Source organism: Leucopleurus acutus (assembly GCF_964270905.1).
Source record: "Leucopleurus acutus genome assembly, chromosome: 1".
NCBI lineage: Eukaryota > Metazoa > Chordata > Mammalia > Artiodactyla > Delphinidae > Leucopleurus > Leucopleurus acutus.
The window spans coordinates 121,291,303-121,316,520 of NC_139142.1; the positions used below are offsets into that span (position 1 = coordinate 121,291,303).

The 25,218-nt window shown below is 37.2% G+C and overlaps 1 protein-coding gene across 7 annotated transcripts in view; it reads right to left on the reverse strand.

The window, feature by feature from the left end:
• DMXL2 (Dmx like 2) overlaps positions 1 to 25,218 on the reverse strand; it is a 161,557-nt gene that overhangs the window by 117,169 nt on the left and 19,170 nt on the right. For all 7 annotated transcript variants that reach the window (XM_082847059.1, XM_082847058.1, XM_082847056.1 and 4 more), the window contains exons 2-4: positions 8,108 to 8,233; positions 5,238 to 5,309; positions 786 to 864 (exon numbers count right to left, since the gene is read on the reverse strand). In XM_082847059.1, coding sequence (XP_082703185.1) covers positions 786 to 864; positions 5,238 to 5,309; positions 8,108 to 8,233 — 277 coding nt within the window. The remainder of the gene's footprint in view (positions 1 to 785; positions 865 to 5,237; positions 5,310 to 8,107; positions 8,234 to 25,218) is intronic.

The following is a 25,218-nucleotide window of genomic DNA, read 5'->3' on the forward strand; positions in this document are numbered from 1 at the left end:
GAGAAATAAACGCACATGCGGGCTTCTGCTTAGGTCTATAAACTATTCTGTGAAAAATAAGCAATATTGTCTATGAAAAACACTTGTGGAGTATATCCATTTAAAAGTTAGAATCCACTGACAAGAAAACTTGAGGGAAACTTAAGAACAAAAAAAAAAAAGCCTCCTGACAAAGAGCTATTGTCTATCAGGTAAAACTTTAAAAAAAAAATAACAACAGAAGTAGAATAACAAAACAAACCCCAACACAGAATATTCAACACAGAATATATACAACACAGGATATTCTCAGGATATAAGACATAACTAAAGATTAATGAAATTTGTTTTTCTACATGAACTATTAAAATTACCCTCACTAGCTGTGAATGTAAAAAGGGACAACAGCCATTATCATCAAAAGTTTCTAAACTTTCAATATTAAAGACAGTAATTTCCTGAAATACAAATACCAAAGTGAGATAGGGTTTTTCTTATCTTGTTTTATTTCTGATTTTATTTCTTAATAAACACAGTAAGAGTAAAGTGCAGCACATTAATTAATGAAAGAAATCATCGTTTCTTGGAACAAAACATTCAAAAGTAGCGGGGGAAGCACAGAACTAACAGTAAATTAAGCACTGTACAAAGCAGTGTATATGAAAAAGAAAAAAGTATACTCATTCACTAGCAAAAAGAGAATACTACTGATCATCTTCTTATTATGGTAGACTATATCACATTGTAATCATACACTTAAAACAAATATTAACTTTTCATAATTTCTAAAGATAATTGCTCAATACCTTGAGGGTCCCATGCTAAATTGTATGTCACGGAACTCAAAAAAAACTGCCCAGTTTTCAGCCACTGACACTTGAGTTGCTGAAACATAGAGAGAGGAAGAAAAAAGAGAAAGATATGTTTTCAAAGTAATATCCACAAGCACAACCATATTATCATTTTCTTCAACTGAAGACAATGATCTGAAACAAAGATGTAAATATTTCACTATTATTTTCAAAATACTGTTTTTAAAATAATTTCCAATGATTCCACTTACTATTCTACCATATCAGGCTGTTTGCCACACCCAAACAAAGCATGTCTTCCAGGCTTCCTTCCATGTCTATACACACAATCTTTCCTTTGGGGGGGCTGCGCGGGGTCTTCATTGCGGCATGCGGGATCTTCAATGAGGCATGTAGGCTTCTTAGTTGTGGCATGCAAACTCTTAGTTGCGGCATGCATGCAGGATCTAGTTCCCCGACCAGGGATGGAACCCAAGCCCCCTGCACTGGGAGCGCAGTCTTCCCCACTGGACCACCAGGGGAGGCCCCTATAAACACATTCTTATTCTTAGGGTATCCCTCCCTCTCTTTTCCGCCTACAAACTCCTATGGTTACATCAGGATCTAGCTAAATCATCACCTCTGCAGTGAAGCCTCTTCTGACATCCTGGCAGCACTCAGAGCACTTTTTACTTACATTCTACCATTATAACACTGGTCACACTGAATTATTTGTTTATATATCTGACTCTCCTATTACACTGCAACTCTTCAAGGGCAGGAATTATGCCACAATGAGCTTTGTGTATTCAGTGTTGTAATGACTGGTACACAGATGCTCAATAATTTTATAAAAACAAAGTAAATGCACATTAGAAAGAAGTACAAATTAACACAATCCTATGGAGTCAATGTCTAAAATAAAACTAGATACACCTTCCAAAAAGCCAACAAATTTGAACCATATAATATATAAAACCCACAAACCTGACCTATATTTGAATAATTTCCATTCTATTTTCTTACTGTTTCCATTCTAAAGTGTAGAAAGATTTAAAATTTAAAAGTCGCAGCTTTCCCATGAAATACAGTAAGTAAAAAAGTTTAGATATCTCTTTTCAGTAGATAAACATAAAATGTCCTTTTGTAGGCTTCCCTGGTGGCGCAGTGGTTGAGAGTCCACCTGCCGATGCAGGGGACACGGGTTCGTGCCCTGGTCCGGGAAGATCCCACATGCCACAGAGTGACTAGGCCTGTGAGCCATGGCTGCTGAGCCTGCGCGTCCGGAGCCTGTGCTCTGCAACGGGAAAGGCCACAACAGTGAGAGGCCCATGTACCGCAAAAAAAAAAAAAAAAGTCCTTTTGTGAAAATATAGTGCAATGTAAAGCCATGTCAAGGCTTTTTATAGGCAAGTTATACATTAATTGCTTGGCAAGTAATAATTTAATAAATGGCGATGCCCTCTCTTATTATAATACTTTTAAAATATTTAACAATAAAATAATTTATTCAAGATTTCATGACTATCTAGAAGTGGAATTTTCAAATACAACTACAAAACCTGAATTTCAGTATCCAAAAGTAATTTTATATTTATTAATCAGGGAAAAAGTTATTTTTTAAACCCTATTACTGCTGACCCAACAACAGTCACAACAGTATTTTAAATACTGCTCAACAGAACTATTTACAGTAATAATAAAATCATTCCTAAAACTAGAGCTATCCCTAACATTCTTTCCATTAGTGCTTCTCAGAGTGTAATTTGTGGACCAATTACACTGCAGAATTTCAGGGAGTGAGGTCTGGAATCTGATTTTTTTTTCCATTTTTTTAAATTTAATTTTTAATTTATATTGGAGTATAGTTATTTAAAATGTTGTGTTAGTTTCCAGTGTACAACAAGTGAATCAGTTATACATATACATACATCTATTCTTTTTCAGATTTTTTTCCCATATACGTTATTACAGAGTATTGAGTAGAGTTCCCTGGGCTATATAGTAGGTCCTTGTTGATTATCTACTTTATATATAGTAGCGTGTATATGTTAATCCCAAACTCCTCATTTATCCCTCCCACACACACCCCCACCTTTCCCCTTTGGTAACCACAAGTTTGTTTGCGAAGTCTGTAAATCTGTTTGTTTTGTAAATAAGTTCATTTGTATCATTTATTTATGGAATCTCATTTTTTTTCTATAAATTTATTTATTTTATTTATTTAGTTTTGGCTGCATTGGGTCTTCATTACTGCACATAGGCTTTCTCTATTTGTGGCGAGTCAGGACTACTCTTCGTTGCGGTGTGAGGGCTTCTCATGGAGGTGGCTTCTCTTGTTGCGGAGCATGGGCTCCAGGCACGCAGGCTTCAGTAATGGTGGCTCATGGGCTCTAGAGCACAGCCTCGGTAGTTGTGGCGCACAGCCTCTAGAGCACAGGCTCAGTAGTTGTGGCGCACGGGGCTTAGTTGCTCTGCGGCATGTGGGATCTTCCCAGATCAAGGCTGGAACCCATGTCCCCTGCATTGTCAGGCAGATTCTTAACCACTGTGCCTCCAGGTAAGCCCCTGAATTTTTAAATATGTACTCTCGATGACTCTTAAGTACTCTGAAAATTTTTTTTTTTTGCGGTACACAGGCCTCTCACTGTTGTGGCCTCTCCCGTTGCGGAGCACAGGCTCCGGACGCGCAGGCTCAGCGGCCATGGCTCACGGGCCCAGCCGCTCCGCGGCATGTGGGATCTTCCCAGACTGGGGCACGAACCCGTGTCCCCTGCATCGGCAGGTGGACTCTCAACCACTGCGCCACCAGGGAAGTCCAGTACTCTGAAAATTTAATATGCATTTCATAATATTATCATAGGGAAGAGACTATGATATACTTCTGGGGGTAAATGTAAAAAAAAATTCATATACATACATTTAATGAAAAATATCAAAACCACTTATTTACTTTATTTACTGCAGTTAAGAATACAATTTTTTTTTAATTACTGGTAAATATGTCAAGAGGTGAAATCTTGGCGTTCAGATTTCACACTGGCAGTTTTAACTATTTGTGAGTGATAGTGGAGTTCTAATGCATGTAGTAATTTTAAAATTAAAAAATTTTTCTAACCATATTGGATTTTCTGAATATTAAGTAAGACAAAATATAATTCAGCACCCAGTGAGTTTACCTAAGCTCCTAACTCCTTCATTCAAATATTTAGAAGTACCTGTTATGTTCCAGATACTTGAGATGCATCAGTGAACAAAAGAAACAAAGCTCCCTACCCTCATGGAGCTTACATTCTAAATAGTAATCTATAAATAAATAAACAAGATAAGTGCTCTACTGAAAAAGGTTTAAAAATAGAAGGATAGGCAGGTTAGAAGGAAAGTGGGAGAATCAAGTGGCAATTTTTAAAAGGGTGTTCAAGGGACTTCCCTGGTGGTCCAGAGGTAAAGAATCCGCCTTCCAATGCAGGATGCAGATTTGATCCCTGGTCGGGGAACTAACATCCCACATGCCTCGGGGCAACTTAGCCCGCCTGCCTCAAAGAGCGAGCCCACGTTCCGAAACCTACGCGCACCCCAACTAGAGAGCGAAAACCCGTACACCACAACTAGAGAGAACCCCTCACACCACAAATAGAGAGAAACCTGAGCAGACCGCACACCATAACGAAAAGATCCCGCATGCCTCAACAAAGATCCCGTGTGCCGCAACTAAAACCCGACACAGCCAAAAAAAAAATTAAGGAAAATAATTATTTTTTTTAAAAAAGGGAAGGGTGGTCAAGGCATATCTCATTGAGAAGGTATTACTAAGCAAAAACTTAAAGGATCTGTAGGAACTGGCCCTGGAGCTATCTAGAGAAAGAAGGACATTCCAGACAAAAGAACAACCAATGCAAAGGCTCAAAGATGAGAGGGTAACTAGCCAAAGAACAGTGAAAATGCCAGTGTGGCTGGAGTGACCAGAGAGGACAAGAATAGTAGATGAGCTCTGAGAGGTAATAAATGGGTGCAGGTGTTGGGGGCAAGGCGGGGGTGGAGGAAGAAGGGCTGTAGTCCATTCTAAGGCTTTCTGGCTTTAAATGTGAGAGAAGTATGGAGCCATTAGAGTTTTTAGCAGAGAAATGTCATGATCTACTCTGCTGAGAACAGAGAAAGGGCAAGGGGACAGATATTAGACAGAGTACTAGTCTAGTAATCTACATAAGAAACAACAGGAGTTCACCTGGGGGTAGATCCCAATTAACAAGGCAAATCTCAATAAGCAATATTCTAGGAAACTGATTTTCTAAAAGGCCTAGGAATATATTCCTAGTGAATGTAAAAGATCTTACCATAAAGCACCAGACAAACTTCACACTAATATTCCAGACCACCTTCAGCACCAGCTCCTAAGGAGCTCTTCATTGCTGTCAACTGGATTCCAAACTCAATTATAAAACTTTTCTACTACCATTTAATACTTACACAATTTCTCTTATGAGAATTTATGCCCAAGGGCTCAAAAATACAAACAGCATTACCATATGAAGCTGCAACCTAAAAAAGAATGAACAAAGCATTAATATTTAAGGAAAAGAGAAAATAAAGGTAACTTCCTTTTCACAATAATGTATAAACTGATTACATACAATCCCAATACAGTATTTATGGTTTATTCCCTTCCATAAATATAACTGGAAAAGTACTGGACTTAAGAATCTCTTCTCTTATCAAAAATTCAGCAGGCTTTATTTTCCATATCAAATACAAGGTTGACCTATTCAAAGAAATTATCCTTTCCTATAAAAATTTCATTTTTAAATACAGAAATAACTTTTATTAACGAAGACACATTTCAATGGTACATCTGTCAGAAACTTTACAATTCAGTGAAAATAATATAAAAACCATGAGAAGTAGAAAAAGACATCAAAGGGCAACAGGTTTTAAAAATATATCAAATAAAATGCCATTAACTATAAAACACCTATAAAAATAAAAAATACCAATTGGGAACACCATGTAGAAGGAGGAATAGAGAAAATGGACTAAGGAGAAACCAGAGAGACATCCACTGGAGGAGAAACAGCTGATATAGACATCTCTAGTGGACTTAAGCTAGGAGTTTGTGGGCCAAGAGGACTTTGCTCCACGTCACATACCTGATGAGAAGAAACACAATTTCCTCTGTTCCCAGGAGCTTACCAGAGCCTGTTTTCCAATAATTCCTTGAAAGCCAGCTCCCAGTTTATCTTCCTCTTGGCAAGAGGGAAACAACTACAGGGAACAGACTAAAAACCATCTCTTCTCACACCTCTAGGTCTATGGGTTAACCTATAAAGCTAAATTAGGTATACATGTTTTTAAGGCAAGCCAAAAAGGTCTACTGTGATTTCAGGGCACTCTAATGCAAAAGAAGTGATTTCATTTATTTATTTATTTATTTATTTATTTATTTATTTATTTATTTATTTATTTTTAGTATCTATAGTCACTCAGAGTGTATTTATTTATTTATTTATTTTTAAATATTTATTTATTTACTTTGGCTGTGCCAGGTCTTAGTTGCACCACACAGGATCTTCGTTGAGGCATATTTAGTTGCAGCATGCAGGATCCTTAGTTGCAGTATGCGGACTTCTTAGTTGCGGCACGCATGTGGGATCTAGTTCCCCGAACAGGGATCAAACCCGGAACCCCTGCATTGGGAGCGCGGAGTCTTACCCACTGAACCATCAGGGAAGTCCCCAAAAAAGTGATTTTAATTGCTATTTAATATCTAACTTTCTTTCCAAGAAAAAGCTGTACTCCACAATGGTAGGGGGAGAGTTACTTAAAATGCCTGGCCACGGTAACACTTAGGTAAAAAGTGTTATGAATGATCACATTCAACATGTCAATGAATGAATGAACGAATGATTATAACTGGTTAATACAAAGTCATAAATTTGAAAGTAATCATCACAAGGACTGGGGATAAATGAAATAAAAGAAGATGGCAATAAAAGACAATGAATCAGAGATGTCACAATTTGGGCTTCTTTACCTTCAACCAGGTTAGAAAAAGTAAAAACATGGTTATGAAAACCAAGGGCTTCTATATTAAAAAAAAAAAAGAAAACAAAAACAAAAATTTTGCTCCCAGAGTATCTGTTTATTGTGATCATCACCAGCACATAAATAATTTTTTAAAATGCATCTCTGACAACTATCGTAACAACTCTAAGCAGGTTTAAAGCTACCATGCTTGGAATAGGGAGATGAGCAATGAAAAATTAATGAGAGAAATCTGACACTCTGAGTGTTTTCTAAAGAGTAAGCAATACTTAGGGAGAACGACTGGGGAAAAAATTCAGAAAAGCAAGAAACAAGCATCAGAAAACACCAGAAAATTCAGTGTTTCAATACTATGTCAATTTTATCATTGGATTGTCATATAGTGGCACATTTACCCAAATATTAAAGCTTAATACAAACAGCAGGGTAGGACAGTAGAAATGATATAATATCACAATTTATTATTTGGTATAAATTTGCATGATTACTATTTATTACCATGAATATTCCAATTTAACATATCCTTCATAAAATTTATTATTACTTAGTAAAGAACAATTTTTAGAACACTAAAACTGTTTAAATTATTACAGGAAAAATATCATTCTTATATTCCCATAGAAACATTTAACTCTGCTACACAACATTGGCCTTAATGAATTGCTAGAATATACAGCAACTATGCTATATTTACTTTACATATAATCAAAATTTGATGTATATTATGTGTGAAATTTGGAGGAAAGGAACATATGATGAAACTTGAATTATTTTAAAATAAATCCTCTGTTTAAAGTCTGAGTGAATGAACTTTAACATTCTTCAAACAACAAAGTTTCATTAACAGAAACTTTACAAAGCATCAGTTACATGACAAATATTATATTAGATGCTAACAACTTGCTACATTTCTTGATAAAAATTTGATGTTATTATAATTTGGGAGAGATAAGGTATGCTAGATATAGAAGATAAAAGTTTACTTCCTTGCTACTGGCTTAATAGCTGCTAGAACTATCAACTGGCAGAATATTAGTACACACAGGAATATGAAGCCTACAAATCTTTTAAGACAGTATATACAGGTAGAACAATTAATTATCACTTATCAGCTTAATGGCTCTTTAAAATTTGTACATAACCTATCATTTTACCCACTCCTATTAACATCCATCTAAGCAAGGTATAATACATAATTAGAAAGTGTAGGCAAGCCTTATATAAAAGCATAAGAATACTCTCTGAGATTGTTAAATACATTAAAAGATGACATTTAATAAAGTAAATAAATCCCTTACTCTTCCATGTTGGTTAGAACACTCCACACAGCTGACTTGGATGTTTCCATGCTTAGCACCAGGAATGATCTGCACACATTCAAAGTCATTTGCCAAAATAACAATATCACAGCCCGATCCATATGCCTAAAAAGAAAAGTTTTACATTATGTAAGGTATGTAATTTGTGAATTATTTTAGTTTATCTTAGTTTTTGCTGCTATTGCAAAGGATACTGTGACACATTTTACAAAAATAGTTAATGTAAGAATATTAAAAATGTCAATTCCCAAATCAGAACATTAAAATCACACCAAAAACATGGGGTGACGACATACCATGCATTATCATTCAACAAATGCTACTAACAGGAAAAGGGTTCTTCCAGGTCTTAAACACTATAGCCTCCATCCCTCATAAATCTTTTGGTTTAGAATTTCTCTCTGAAGCTCATCTCAGTAAACCCTAAAGAATAAAACCTCCATCTGAAAGTAATGAGGTATTGAAGGCTGCAATTGCATTCCCAGGGTTCAAACCAGGCTTGAGGAAGATCAAGATAGAAATCAGATGCATTTTCCAACACAATTCCACATGGCTTAAAGAGCTAGTTAAATAGACATGAACCCCTGAGGCAGAATTACATGCACTAAGACAAACACTAAACAAACTCAACTGCAGAAGTGAATCCATGATGAAGCCAGCCTGCCTGCCCCCTCCCCTCAACCTTACCAGGCAGGAGAGGAAGACAGAGAGACAGAGACAGAGAGAGGACACCAATCCAAAGTGGTTAGACACACACACACACGCTAAACAAAACAAAAAATAAACTGATTTATATAAAATGTGACAAGTATTTGGTCTGGAAAATAAAATAAAACACAAAGTCAAGTTCCTGGAAAATTCCCTTGTTCAAAAGAACTATAATGAGCAAAACTGCATATTTCTTCCTATTGCCACACTTCTTCTTGGTGTATGCTATTCCTGTTTTGCAACTTTGTGAATTTTATGATGACATAAGGGCCAGAGGGTGGGGACATTTCTCTTTTTCTTCCAAACTCAACTTATGATTAAATATTTGAAACAACCTAACAATGTAATTCTCAAATGAAAAAGCCCCATAAAAAGCAACATAAAGTTTATGAGGTGATATTTTCTTCCCACTATTTCTACAGCCTTAAGCAATATGGTCATGTCCTACAAAATACAGATATCCAGTAGCCAGGGCTGACATGTGATGACAGCTAAGCCAGTGAGGTCCACATATGGCTGGTAATGAAAGAGGGAACTGAAGATAAAGACCAGAGAGGAAGACAGACACTACTTCTACTGGTCACTGAAACTTCCAGTGTTGCCAAAATCCTGCTCTAACTACTATAAACTATCTTCAACTCATGTGTTTGCATATACCAGAAAGTTCCCCAAATGAAAAACAAAGATGGAATTTTAAACAAAGGAACTAGGGGGGAAATAACCACTTATATACTCTCATAGACAAAGCAGATTTGCTATGCTATGCATTCAAGAAAGGTAAACTGAATGGGAATCCTGAGTATAGGTAGAAGAAATGTTTGTGTCACCATGCTAACCTTTACACTTATATTATTAAAATAACAAAAATAATCTTACCCTTAAACATTTCACAATTTCCAAAGTACTTCATAGCATTATCTCAGCAAAGCAGATTGATGGTAAGAGCAAAACTTTACCTAGTTTGGAATCACCACACGCAGGGTTTTCAGTGTTGGTTCTGCAGTACTACAGGATCTTAAGCAAGTTAACTTAAGCTCTCTGAGCAGTTCCTTGTGGTAGAATGGAAGAAATAATACTTATTTCTTAGGACAGAAAATCTATTTCCATAGTGCTTAGCACACGTCACTCATTAAAGACACAAAACAGTGCATGATGTCCCAAGTCTGGGCTAGCAACTGGGAATACAAAACACAAGATGTGGTCCCAGTGAGTCTATTGGGGAGACAACCAAGTGAATCACCAATCACAACTAAATTACAAACTGCCACGACAGAGAGAGAGATCTATAAGTTACCAGCAAAGAAAAAAGGTACTCAATGAATGTTAAATCAGGACTTCCCTGGTGGCGCAGTGGTTAAGAATCCACCTGCCTATGCAGGGGACACGGGTTCGAGCCCTGGTCTGGGAAGATCCCACATGCTGCGGGGCAACTAAGCCCGTGCACCACAACTACTGAACCTGCGTTCTAGAGCCTGCGAGCCACAACTACTGAGCTCATGCACCACAACTACTGAAGCACACATGCTGCAACTACTGAAGCCCATGCGCCTAGAGCCCGTGCTCTGCAACAAGAGAAGCCACCGCAATGAGAAACCCGCACACCGCAACCAAGAGTAGCCTCCGCTCGCCGTAACTAGAGGAAGCCCGCGCGCAGTGACGAAGACCCAAAGCAGCAAAAAAATAAGTAAATAAACATTAAATCACTCCCCCTTTCATCTTTGCAACAAACCTGAGAGGAAGAGAGTATCATTATCATTATATAAAGAAAGATTCAAGTTCATTTATTTGCCCAAGATTATACAGTTAGTAAGTGGAAAATGTTCAAACTCAGGTCCTTACAATTCTTATGTTCTTTTCCCCTACATTACATGTCAAAGAGACATAAAATATTTCAGATAAGTATTAGCACACTTGCTTCTCTAAAGATGGGCCATCCCCAGCAACAGCTGCTCTAGACATAGGCTCTTACTGCTCAGTCACTGAAGAGGATTTTTACTCCTCCCTAGATAGCCATAATTGCCTGACCTTTGCCAGAGGACATGTACCATGCTCCTTAGAAGTAGAGAATCTTGCCATTTTTCTGAAATGCAATAGTTCTCAAACCTGGCTGCATCAAAATCACCTAGGGAACTTGTTAAAAATACAAACTGAGTGGTCCCACCCCAGACTTACTAAATCAGGATCGTCATGGATAAAAGAATTTGGCAATATCTATCAAAATTTTAAATACAATATACCCTTTGATTGACAAGTCCCTATTTTACTATAAGCATACTAGCAAAGCTTGCCAAAATATATAGAGAAGGATATTCACTGCCTCATTATTTTAAGCAGCAAAAACTGAAAATAATCATACCATCTATCAGTAGGGAAGTGGTTAAATAAGTTACTGAATATCCATCGAGTAGAATACTATGCAGTTACCAAAAGTTTAGAGACCACTGGTCTAAAATGGTCTCAAATCCCTTATCAAACTAGTAATTACCATCATAACAGAACAATCATGTGTGGCACTAGCGTCCTGTGGAACCACACCTAGGCAATACCTACTCTTTTATATAATATCCATGGTCATGGCTAGAACGGAACCCCATAAACTTCTGCACACAAAGAGCTGGAAAAGTACAGAAGTTGAATATTATTATTCTTCACCTTTCTCTAAAGAGTCTAAAATACACATAACCCCAAGTGTGCGAGAACAGGGGACTCATAATCAGTCAGTACTGAATCACATGCATTCTATAACTGAAGGCGCCTAAGATTTTAATGATTTATATACATGTGTGTTTGTTTGTCTGGTTCCTACTACACTGAGAGGTCCATCAGAGCAAGGACCATGTTCTTGTTTACCACTGTAGTCCTAGCACCCAGCATGTGCACAGCCCTCAATAGATACAGATATCTGTATAACAAATAAATGATTCAAAATCTTCCTAATTTCTGGCTCGTCTATGTACCTGGAAACTTGGTCAAAGAACTTGGAGTTCAGACAGTTGATATAAGCTAATAATTTAGCCAAGTTTATGATGGTAGCTATACAAAGAAAAAGAAAGATATTTTGGCTTATTTTCCAGTCTAACAGCGTCATGGATTTAGAAGACCTACCAGAAGAGAATCTATCAAAGCCTTCCTTAATAATTTACCATTTATTGAATACCTTCTATGATCAGGCAGTCTGCTAGGGTCTTTATGAATATCATATCTTCACAGGCCCCCTTGTAAAGGTGGAGAAACTGAGGTCCAGAAAGGATAAGTAACTCGCCCAAGTTCACAGAGTGAGGATTCATTTGCTTCATGGTAAAGCTCCTGCTCTTTCCATTGCATCACCCCAACTCCACTAAGATGTCTTATAAGCACTAAAAGGCCCATGTTCGTATTTGTAATCCCACGTATAATTTCCCACAGCATCTAGCTCAGAGTAAAGACCAGCAGCTGAGAAGGTATACACAAAATCTATAATTACTCAAGAGATTTCCATTCTTTCAATTTTAGGTCAAAAGCAATTTGTTTCATTCCTCTTTTTCAGAATTCAGTTTTACCAGAGGAAAAATTTATAGTGCAGAAGGAAAAGCAGGCGCTCACTGAGACTGCAAGCAAATACTACAATGATCCCAGAGAGTACAGGCTATGGGCTTCTTTGTACTAGGTAAATAAATATCTCTGACTCGGCTGAGGATAAACTAACTATTCCACATGCGGTAGAGAGGCTACAGGATCACTACAGGGAAGCAGGGAAAAGGGCACTAAGCCCTTTCTGGAACAAATGGAACCCCTTAACCAAGTTCTTCCCTTGGGTTCCTGGGAGAACCACCCCTATGCCATAGCACCACACACCAGTGTCCTGCACTAATAACAGTACTGATGTATATAAAATATTTCTCAAAGTCAAGGATATGGTATTGGCCCAAACGCAAGATTCTTTTTCTAAGAATCTTAGAAAAACATCCTTTCCTTCTCTTCACGTGGGAGTTCCTTTTATGGAAGGACTGAATTGTCCTTATGATGAAGAATTAATAACTAGTTGACAGTTTATAACTAAGAGATAATTGTGTAGCACAAGTTCTAAAGGCAAAGACATGCTCTAACCCTCACTTGTTCTAACCTTACTTTTGGAGACTGAATCCATCCTGTCAGGAAAGAGAAAACTAGTCTCTACTTTGAGCACTGAAACTAAATTTCCAACCTGACTGAAGTTTTCAACCTGAGTCTAGTGGGTGTGAATCACAGATGGTTTCAGGAGGTCTTTGAAATCCTGGAAATTATATTTAAAGCCATGTGAATGTGCTGGTTTTCACTGGGTCCATAGATTTCATTAGTTTATGTCTTAAAGAATCTCTTCCTTAGACAAAGTGTGTTATCCCAAAATTATTATATGGGAGCTAAAAACCTGAGTAGTTGTTATTACCAAGATTCTATGTTTTTATTTGTGATATCCAAAATATCATTAGGAGAGCCCTGTCAATTAGCTGAGGCTGAAAAACAAGTGACCCTCTTCTTTTACCTTATTAAAATGTTACACTTGAAAAAAATTTAAGTATCATTTTCTAAAGCCATAAAATCCTCTGAATGAACACACTATCGTGACAATAATAAAAATACTGTTGCCTTCTCTAGAGGGTTCAATGTCATTCTGAACAATGATTAAGTGTAGCTGAATAGGCATAACACACTCAGTCTTCTCTAACCTCAGTTTAATATATACTAATTGCCTTGACTACATTATTTTCATAATGTAGTATTTCAAATAAGTAATACTCATATCTCAAACACTGTTCTAATTTCTCAGACTTCCCTTAAGTCTTAGATAAATTAAAGTGTAAAGTAAAGAAATTTTGGGGGGGGGGGGGGCCACGCCTTGCGGCTTATGGGATCTTAGTTTCCCTACCAGGGACTGAACCCAGGCCCTGAGCAGTGAAAGTGCCGAGTCCTAACCACTGGACCACCATGGAATTCTCAATTTTTTTAAATTTATTCTTCCTATTTTTTTAAACATCTTTATTGGAGTATAATTGCTTTACAATGTTGTGTTAGTTTCTGCTGTATAACAAAAGGAATCAGCTATACATATATCCCCATATCCCCTCCCTCTTGCATCTCCCTCCCACCCTCCCTATCCCACTCCCCTAGGTGGTCACAAAGCACCAAGTCGGTCTCCCTATGCTATGTAGCTGCTTCCCACTAGCTATCTATTTTACATTTGGTAGTGTATACATGCTACTCTGTCACTTCATCCCAGCTTACCCTTTCCCCTCCCCGTGTCCTCAAGTCCATTCTCTACATCTGAGTTTTTATTCCTGTCTTGCCCCTAGGTTCATCAGAGGCTTTTTTTTTAGATTCCATATATATGTGTTAGCATACAGTATTTGTTTTTCTCTTTCTGACTTACTTCACTCTGTGTGACAGACTCTAGGTCGATCCACCTCATTACAAATAACTCAATTTCTTTTCTTTTTACGACTGAGTAATAAATCTTACACAAACATGACTTTTCCTATAAGAATACAGAGTATGAATACATTATACTGGCATTTTCTATGGAGTAGTTGGATGCTTTAACAACCTGGTAGTTACAGGGTCAAAGTTTGAGATCAGTGACAACTGTTGACAGATGTGTCTAAATTTTAAAAAGAATAGCACTGATGAATCAAGAGGTACTAAGCATGTTGAAAGGTTTCACTAATTTAACAACGTGTTATAGTCTAATTTAACAAGCATACTCTACCAAGAGTGTTACTGTTAAACTCCCACCTCCCCCTGAGAGTTCTGATTCATATAAATATAAGGCACATGTTATTAAAAGCTAGAAAAATAATTACAAGAAAGAGGTGCCACTTATTGAAAGCCTGCTGGGTACAAGTATTGTACTATGCATTCCACATTCCTAGTCTCTTTCAAGACTGCAGTAAACCTAGAAGTTGGTTATTAATCCCACTTTAATATAAAGAAATGGAAGTTCATATGATTTAATCAAAGTCCTAAGTCACAAGGCAAACACATACTGGCATGCAAATTTAGATCGTTTTACACTGTTTTATACACTTCAGTAATGACCATCTTCTATCATATTGTTTTCTAGTGCTTAAATTTTTGTTCACCTTATTGGTTAATTACATAAATTCATTTATATTCTTCATTTCTGCTGTGATTTCTGCTCTATAAACAAAAAACTAAAGAGAATACAGGGTTGTCTGGGCTTTCATGATTACTTGGTTGTACCAAGTCACCTTCAGGAAATAGTCTTAAGAGGTCAGTGTTGACCTATGAAAAAATTTTACAACCAAGAAAACAACGCACAGATTAACAAAAATTTCTCAAGAAAACATCCTTTCCCTCTCTTCATTTTAGTCACCTAGTTAAAACCCTAACTGCTTATGATACTCACAGAATTAAAAATTAACTTCTAAAATGGATAAATAAGTTTCCTTATTGAATGCTGAATGGATCCCTTATTAAGCTAGAACTTTCAAATAGTACTTATCCATTAAAGCTAAATAAACCACTTAAAGTGTTTTATGCTTTCAATGACAAAATATTCTTTTTTATAGAGAGAATAACACATGTACTAAATTTTAAAACTATATAGGAAAATTAAGTCACCTTCTTAGCCTTGACCGTCCCCACTCATAGCCAAGGAGGAATCACTTAACAGTTACCTACGAACTCTTCCTGAAATGTTTAGTGTACATACAAGTGTATCTACATATAAATCTTTCTTTTTAACATAAAGGGATTATGCTATACACAATTCTGCAACTTCTTGTCCACTTAATTAACAATATATCTTGAAAACTTTCCAAATCCCACAGAAGGAATTACTTCATTCTTCTTAATAGTTGCATAGTATTCCATTTTGTGGCTTTGCCATAATTAATTTAGGTTGTTTCCAGTCTTTTACTATTGCAAAAAATGTTTCAATGAACATCTTCATGTATATGATACTATGCATATGTATGGAAACATACCCATAAAATAAATTCTAAGACATTATTTGCTGCGTCAGTAATTAGAATTAATAACTAAAGCAGGGCGTCCCTGATGGCGCAGTGGTTGAGAGTCCACCTGCCGATGCAGGGGACATGGGTTCATGCCCCGGTCCCGGAAGATCCCACATGCCGCAGAGCGGCTGGGCCTGTGAGCCATGGCCGCTGAGCCAGCGCGTCCGGAGCCTCAACAGGAGAGGCCACAACAGTGAGAGGCCCGCGTACGGCAAAAAAAAACTAAAGCAGACCGCCCTTCAAAAAAATCATACTCCCCAGATATAAAAAAGTACCTGTTTGTCCACTTCATCACTAATCCTGATCATTATCAAATGTTTTAATCTTTCTAATCCAACAAAACCTGGCATCTACTTGTTTTAATTTGTATTTTTACTAGGAACATCTTTTCATATATTTATCAGCCATTTATATTTCTTTCTCTTCAAACTGACTATTCCTGTTACTGGTCCATTTCTTTTTCTGTTTTTTTTTTTTTTTTTTTTGCCACACAGCGCAGCTTGCGAGATCTTAGTTCCCCGACCAGGGATGGAATCTGGGCCCCTGACAGTGGAAGTGGGGAGTCCTAAGCACTGGACTGCCAGGGAACTCCCACTGGTCCATTTCTTAACTAGGTCTTTAGTCCTGTTGTTCTCAGTGATTTATAAGAGCTCTTCAGAGAACTTATCCTTTGTCATACGTAGCTAACGAATTCTTTTTTTTTTTAACAAAATGCCTGAGCTGAAGACATATGAAGGTGCAAACATACCAAAGAAAACATTTTCTTAATTGAGATAGTATATTAATATAATACACAATTCCAATTTTTAAAATTTTATAAATAGATCATAAGAAGCCACTATTTTAAAACCTAATTTATGGCTTACCAGGAAACCATAGACTTATGCATAAAAAATACACATTCTGGACTTAATGAGAGTTCTCAAAATGAAATTTAAGTCTACAAAATGAGTACTTTTTTTTTTTCTTTGGCTGCGCTGGGTCTTAGTTGCAGCATGTGGGATCTTAGTGGTGGCATGCATGTGGGATCCAGTTCCCCGACCAGGTATCAAACCCTGGCCCCCTACAATGGGAGCACAGAGTCTTACCCACTGGACAACCAGGGAAGTCCCTATGAGTACTTATTATCAGCAATATATTCAATCAGCCTCACCTGTCTTCCTATAAGTTTCTACACCTAAAGTCAAACCCTTACCATTATCAATTACTGCCTACCACCACCCCCCAAAATAAATAAGCCTCCTGTCATTCAGATACAAGCCTAAACTAGAGTTAGAAAAGGGCGAGAGAGTAGTATTTGAAAAGAAGCTCTTCCTTCCACACTAGTAAGAACACATTTTACTGAGATGATTCAATCATTCTAACAGTTTGAAGTTCATTCAACAATGCTGAATGAGCAAAATAAATGAGAAAGAAACTATATATTAAAATAAACAAAACAAACAAAAACTAAATATTATGCAAAAAGCTCAGACTAAGCCAATGATGTGTGAAGCAACATTGGAAATAATCTACTATGACTACTTGTGTGGTAACCAAAGGGACTGTTCCTCTTAGAAACAACCCACACCAGGAAATGCAAAATTAGCAGGCTACTTATAAGTAACAATAGAAGAAAGCAAAGCTGCAAGCAGTATGCTAAGTGATACATAAGACAAAGATTAATAGCATGTAAAAACAAAAATCTATGGCCAGAAAAAAGGAAGAGAAGAAAATTGAAGAAAATACTACATATCTGTGATTAAGGGGTAAGAGACAAAATGAATTTTAATTTCTTCCTAACAACCCCAGAGAAGCAAGTGATCTGAAAGTAGAACTCTCTCAAATTAAAATTAAAACTTTAAATTTAAACAAGAACTATTTTTAATATTAGTCAAAAGCTAGCCAATTTTGATAATTTACTAACAAGATGGACCTATAAAAAAACTTCTAAATACTAAGATAAAAAGAAACAGACACCTGTACTCCAAACTAAGCCTATTTCTATACCCTTGAACCAAGAACAAACATATGTTTTTTTAATTTACTGATATTAGTACCATCTGAAAGGAAAATGAGACCTTGAAAAGAAAAATATGCCATAATTAATTAATTAATTCTAATTAACCATTACAAAACCAGCTCTATCTTCCGCTTGCCTGCATTCTCATTAAAAGGTAGGTCTGGAAATAAAACCCCAAAATTATCTTCTCTTATAAATAACTATTTTATGTCAGTGCTAAGAATAAACCATTCAAAGTATTAATTATCAAAAATGTATAAAGGAAATCATAGTAATACTGGTAACAATAAGCCCCGTGGACTGGCCAGCAGGTATAAAAAGAGTCACCTTTCAGCCTCAAAGTTGTTCTCTAAAGCTTAGAGTATAAAATAATTTGCCTCATAGAAAATACTGAAGTAAGATACTACTTTTTAAAACTGCTACGTCTAAAGAAATAAAATGAGCTTTTTTGGACGTTAAATTATTAGAAATAGAGAAAATAAGTACCTAATATCTTGTTCCTTAATTTGTTCTTAATACATTTTCTATCTGACAAGACTTTAAAGTTAATAGTATCTTATGTAGCAATATTAATATGTAATGTTTATGACAACTTTCAATTATTTTGTTAACTACTGGCCATTTCCAGAAAATCATTTAATCTAAATGTTGATATTTTGAGGGAGATGGTCCTGACAGTATTCAAAAAAATATTTCCCAAATAATATGATTAAACTATTAAATTGTAATTAAACTTCCAATCCTGCAGTATGATGGAAAGAGTACATTCTTGAGAATCTAGAGGTGCTAACACTGACTATAACAATGGGCAAATCACAGTCTCTCTACAGATAACTCCTTAATCAGTCAAACGAAAGATTGTGACTAGATCACTTCTGAGACCCCTTTCAACTTCTAAACTGTGATTCTGTTAAGTGTACACAAATGTGCTTCAAAAAGTCTTGATAAAAAGATTAAATAATCCAGTGTACCTATTTTACATAGAACCCCAGCTAAATGTTTTACATCTTGTGACTCTTTCCCCTACTCAAAGCTGACAGGAGGCAAGGATGGGTCCAGAATAATGACCAGTGGCTAATAGCTGAAAAAGATGAGCTATGCCGAAGTCTATTCTGGGGAATTTAAACCAGAAAACCCAGAATTAGCAGGGAGAGTTGAGCTGAAAAGTCATACATATTCAGGGATAAGGCAGCCATTAAGAACCATGTGCAATTTGAAACTGAAATCACCAGTTTGAGAAGCAAATGGATCAGATGTCCGAAAATAAGAAAGAACTCACAAGAAAACATGTATGCAAAATCTCTAAGAAAACGCGGTTTATTCTACCAGCTTTTTAGTTCTAATCACGCTGAAGCTCAGGTGCCCTTCTTTGATGATTCATTGTGTATACTGAAATAAACCTTGTTTTTACTTCAGTTCATCTGTCCCTTGCCCTGACTGGAACCGAAACTGGTACAAAGACTGGGGATATTCAGAGCAGGGCTTCAAGGAAAATATGGAATTGTCCATGATATTAGAGCAGCAGCAATGAGGATACTAGGATAGAAAGCCGGCAAAAAAAAATATGTATAATAAAGTTACAGTTACTAAAGTAGTCATCTGTGATCCCGTGGGACCCAGAATATGTACTAGAGAAAGGCTTCTGGAGCACTAAATAGCCGAATGTACTTTTTTCAGCTCTGAAGAATGAACAGCAAAAAGCAATGAGCAAGAGTATGGTGCACCTGTCACTCTCATACACTATTGCAGTATAAAAACATGTGACTTTTCTGGAAGGCAATTTGGTAATATGAATTAAAAGACTGCAAAGAGATTTAAGTACTTTCATTCATTATGTCTATTTCTAGGACTCTATCCTGAGAAAACATTCAGATGTGCAAACAAACATTACAACTAGTACCGAGATGTTTACTGCAGCATTATTTAAAGTAATAAAAAACATGGAAACAACCTAAACATCCCATAATAGAAAAATTATGGTTATCACGTCAAGTGTATTGTCCATCAGACTCGCAGACGTTTCTAAGCAAAACTGCCCCACCCACAGCCTGGGCAGACAACGTGACCAACACTCACCGCATACAACTGATTGGACCAGGGTGACACCTGATTCCAAAGGCCAAGAATTTAATACCAAAAGAACCTAGGGGTAAGACAGGAATAAAGACACAGACCTACTGGAGAACGGACTTGAGGATATGGGGAGGGGGAAGGGTGAGCTGTGACAAAGAGAGAGAGAGGCATAGACATATATACACTACCAAACGTAAGGTAGATAGCTAGTGGGAAGCAGCCGCATGGCACAGGGCTATCAGCTCGGTGCTTTTTGACCACCTAGAGGAGTGGGATAGGGAGGGTGGGAGGGAGGGAGACACAAGAGGGAAGAGATATGGGAACATATGTATATGTATAACTGATTCACTTTGTTATAAAGCAGAAACTAACACACCATTGTAAAGCAATTATACCCCAATAAAGATGTTAAAAAAAAAAAAAAAAGCTACAGGCTGGCCAGCAACCCATGATGTGGCCTGGCTTAAAAAAGGTGAGCTGGGTCAGATTCCACTTTCTGGATATTCAAGGAAATACCCAAGAAATATAGCAGGTAGTAATAGGCAGTAAAGGCAAAAGGACTTTATGTACAGACTTTATGTACAGACTTTATGTACACAGAGGCCAGGGTGGTCCCTGGGGTCCTCATGCAAGCCAGTTTTAATGGATCCAACACAGGGAGAGGTTGAGATATTATGACAGCCACACAGTCCAACACAGACAGAGTAACCAGTCCCCCGAGCCGACCAAGTTCCTGATATCTGAGACCCAGTTGTACTACGTATGACTTGTGTTAGAAGATTCTTGGAAGAGTTGTCTTGTCGACTGAAAAAAATTACACAACCTAAACAGTGAGAGTTATATTTTATTTGGCGGACTTTCTGAGGACTTCAAGGCCAGGAGACAGCCTCTCAGGTAGTTCTGAGGGACTGCTCTGAAGAGGTAAGGGAGAAGCCAGGATATATAGGAGTTTTGCAACAAAGACCAGGTAGTCGCAACACAAGATTACTGTTAACCAAAGAAAACCAGACATCTCAAGTGAATGAATTTAGCACTTTTCTTCATATGGGAAGATGCAAGAGTCTGGGCTCATTGAAATCATTGCTTTGATATGCACCTTAGCTACCTAGGACCAGTATTCTTCCCCATCCTGAGTCCCCTCGGGGTGCACCTTTGGGGGTGGCTGCAGCGGCTGACAGCTTGACAGCAGGCAGCCCATTCACCTCTGTCCTGTGCTCCTTCAGGGCTCACGGGGTGGGGGTGGGGGGATGCAGCATCCTTTGTTTACTACAGCATCCTTTATTTATTGATATGGCAGGCCACAGTTTTCCCTCACAGTCTTCTACTCCTCTTCTGTATTCTCATAATTCCCCATTGCTTAAGGTAATTTGTTCCTTGTACCATTTAAGTCTCAACAAATATTCACAGCGGGATGACTGTGGGGATTCAAGTCAACAAACGTCTACTGAGCAGTTAGCGTGGACCAGGCACACAGGGCAGAATGTGATGGAAAAGAGGCAGGTCTCTCTCTACCACATGAAGTTTACATTTCGCCAGAGGACAGGGAGAGGTGGATGGTAAGTTTTTGTTTTTGTATTTTTTAATTTACAAAGAAGGCTTGAGATTCTCATTAAACATAGCAAACAAAAAAATAAAACAAAATACATCTATATCCACTCCCTCACAAAACCCCATTAAGTCGATTTTTTTTAAAAGCTAGAGGTGTACATAAAACAGACACCACAAAGAATACATTAAAATGAACGTGTGCATAACCACCACTTAAAAAAAGAATACACTATTTCCAGCAACCCAAAAGACCGTGTGTCCCTTCAAAAGGACATTTCTCTCCCGCAAGCAAAGTAGCACTGCCCTGACTTTTTTGGGAAATCACTCCCTTGCTTTTCTTTGTAGTTTTTCTACTTCTGCATGCATGCCTAAATAACATGGCTTAGTTTTGCCGGCCCTCTGAACTTTGTGTACGTGAAATCATACTGCATGTATTCTTTTATCTTGCTCTTTTCATGAACATTTGGTCAGAGGTTAATTCATGACACATATAGCTGTGATTCATTCATTTTCATTACGTATTAATATTCCCTTGTATGTACCACAATGTATCCATTCTAATGTTCCTGGACTGTTTGCATATTATTAAAAGCAACGCTGCTCTAAGAAACAAACACAAATGCTGCTCTGAACATTCTTGTAGACATATCCTGCATATTATATGTATTTATCTAGAATATAGAGAGAGAAGAACTGATAGATCATAGAGAATATGTATCTTAAATTTTGGTATATAATGATAAAGCATTTTCCAAAGTAGCTGTATGAACTAATACTCCCACTAGCAGTGTGTAAGGATTCCCATTTATGGATATTCTTGCCATCACCAGATATGTCAAATTAATCTTTTGCAAATGTGGTAGGTATGCAATGGTACTTCCTGATTTCAACTTGCATTTCTGATTACTAATAAGGAAGAGCCTCTCTTTTCATATTTTTGCTAGTCATCTAGACTTTCTTTTTTGTGAAATGCCTGTTCAAGACTTTCATCCACTTCCTATTAAGTTCTCAGTTCTTTTCTTATTGATTTATAAATATTTTTATATTCTGGATACCAATCCTTTGTCAAATATATGTGATGCAATTATCTTTTCCAAGTCCATGGCCTGCATTTTCACTGTTCCTTATAATTAGATTCCAGTTATGCATTTGGGGCAGGAACATCATAGAAATATAGCCATGTTCTCACTGCATTTTACTAAGAGGCACATTTGTCTACCTGTCCCATCTCTGGTGATGTTAACTTTGATCGGTTGTTAAAGGTGGTATCTGACAAGTTTCTCCTCTATAAAGCTATTTATTTTCCTTTGTAATTAATAAGCATTTTGTGGGAAGCTATTTTGAGGTTATATAAATATCTTGTTACTTATCAAACTTTTACCCACTAATATTAGCGTCCATTGGATGATTCTTGCCTAATCAGTTATTACTATGATGGCTGCCAAATGGTAATTTTCTTCTTTTTTTTTTTTTTTTTTTGGCCTCACCATGCAGCTTGTGGGATGTTAGTTCCCCGACCAGGGATCAAACCCGGGCCCTGGGCAGTGAGAGCACAGAGTCCTAACCACTGGACCACCAGGGAAGTCCCCTCTTATTTTTTTTTAACTGAAGTATAGTTGATTTACAATGTTGTCTTAGTTTCTGGTGTACAGCAAAGTGATTTAGTTATACATATATTCTTTTTCATATTCTTTTCCATTAAAGTTTATTATAAGATATTGACTAGGGCTTCCCTGGTGGCGCAGTGGTTGAGAGTCCCCCTGCCGATGCAGGGGACGCGGGTTCGTGCCCCGGTCTGGGAAGATCCCACATGCCGCGGAGCGGCTGGGCCCGTGAGCCATGGCCGCTGAGCCTGCACGTCCGGAGCCTGTGCTTCACAACGGGAGAGGCCACAACAATGAGAGGCCCGCGTACCGCAAAAAAAAAGCAAAAACAAAACAAAACAAAAAAAGATATTGACTATAGTTCCCTATGCTATATATAGTAGGACCTTGCTGTTTATCTGTTTTGTATATAGTACTGCGTATATATTAATCCCAAACTCCTAATTTATCCCTTCCCCGGAGTTTTCTTATTCATTTTTGTACTTTTTATATTAAAGATCACGAGTTCTTACCTCATTCAAAGGGTGATAATCCACTACTATCACTTATTTTCATATTCCAACTGTCCCAGACTTGGCCAGTAGGAACCCTTCAAGCTAGCCCTGTCTTCTTTTGACATGTTCTCGTCATTCTTTGAACAATTCCTTACTTTCTGGCATAAGAGATTCCAGGCTTATCTAGGCGTATCATCCAACCTAGAATCAGCTATTTCTCCAAGGAACGCTGTTTCTTTTTAGTGGAGAATGGTATTTAGAAACCAAGATCTTGATGCAAGTTATGTTTCTGCTACTGGAGTACCAACTGTGTCTAGGCCCTCTCAGCTGAGCAACTAGGAAACAGACATGTGTGCGCGTGCACTTGAATACACACGCATATGTGTGTGTGTGTATGTAGACACCCACATACAGTTACAACTCTCCAGTGAAAGGTTTAAAAGCAACGACATCCAGGACATGCATACATCCCCACCATATCAATATACCTCTATACCTATACATCATTGCTCTCTACCTTTCTCACTCTCTAAATATATATATATATATATATATATATATATATACACACACACAAACAGATTCACACATTAAAAACACATAACATATACATATATGGATACACACACATACATATGAAGTCATACACATGCCTCTGGTCTGATTATATCCACCATTCATTCTAGCCTTCCTACATTCCATATTTTGAACTCCCTTCTTCAATTATGAGAAACCTGGTTCACATAATAAATTATTTATCTATAATTGTGGTATATTTGGTGTTTTAAGAAATATTTTGCAACCTGAAGGTCATGAATAAATTTTCTATACTGTCTTCTAAAATCTTTATTGTTCTTTCACACCTAGATCTGTAATCTACCTGCAGTTAATTTTTATGTATGGGGTGAGCTAGAGGCCAAGTTTCATTTCTTTCCTATATAAATAAGAAAATGTCCCAGCACTACTGACTGAGAAGATCAACCATTCTATACTATTCTACCACGTCATCTTTGACATAAATCAAGCATCAGGTGGGACTTCCCTGGCAGTCCAGTGGTTAAGAGTGCGCTTCCACTCCAGGGGGTGTGGGTTCGAGCCTTGATCAGGGAACTAAGATCCCACATGCCACACAGTGTGGCCAAAAAAAAAAATCAGGCATCAATAAATGTGTGAGTCTGTTTCTGGTGCTCTGTTTTGTTAGTTTGGTATATTTGTTCTTAGGCCACCACCACACTACCTTAATGACTACAACTTCTACAAGTCTTCAGCTGGTAGAAGTCCTCTCATCTTAATGTTCTTCAAGATAGCCTTATCTATTCTTGGCCCTCTTTCCATAAAATTAGGCATCATTCTGTCAAATTTCACAAATCCTCTTTAAGTTTTTGACTGGGAACACATCAAAGCTATAAATTAGCTTGGAAAGAATTGATATCTTTATACTAGTCCATAAACATGGTATTTATCTCCCTTTATTTAGGTTTCTCAATAAAGTTCTATTAATTCTGCCCACTGAAATCTTCTACATGTATTATTAGACTTATTGCTGGTCCTTGATATTTTTTGATATGAAAAATGGTATCATAGCTTTGATTCCAAGTAAGAACAACAATATCTCTCTCCCACTGAATGCAGCCATAAAACATGGACAGAATGCATGGAACAAATA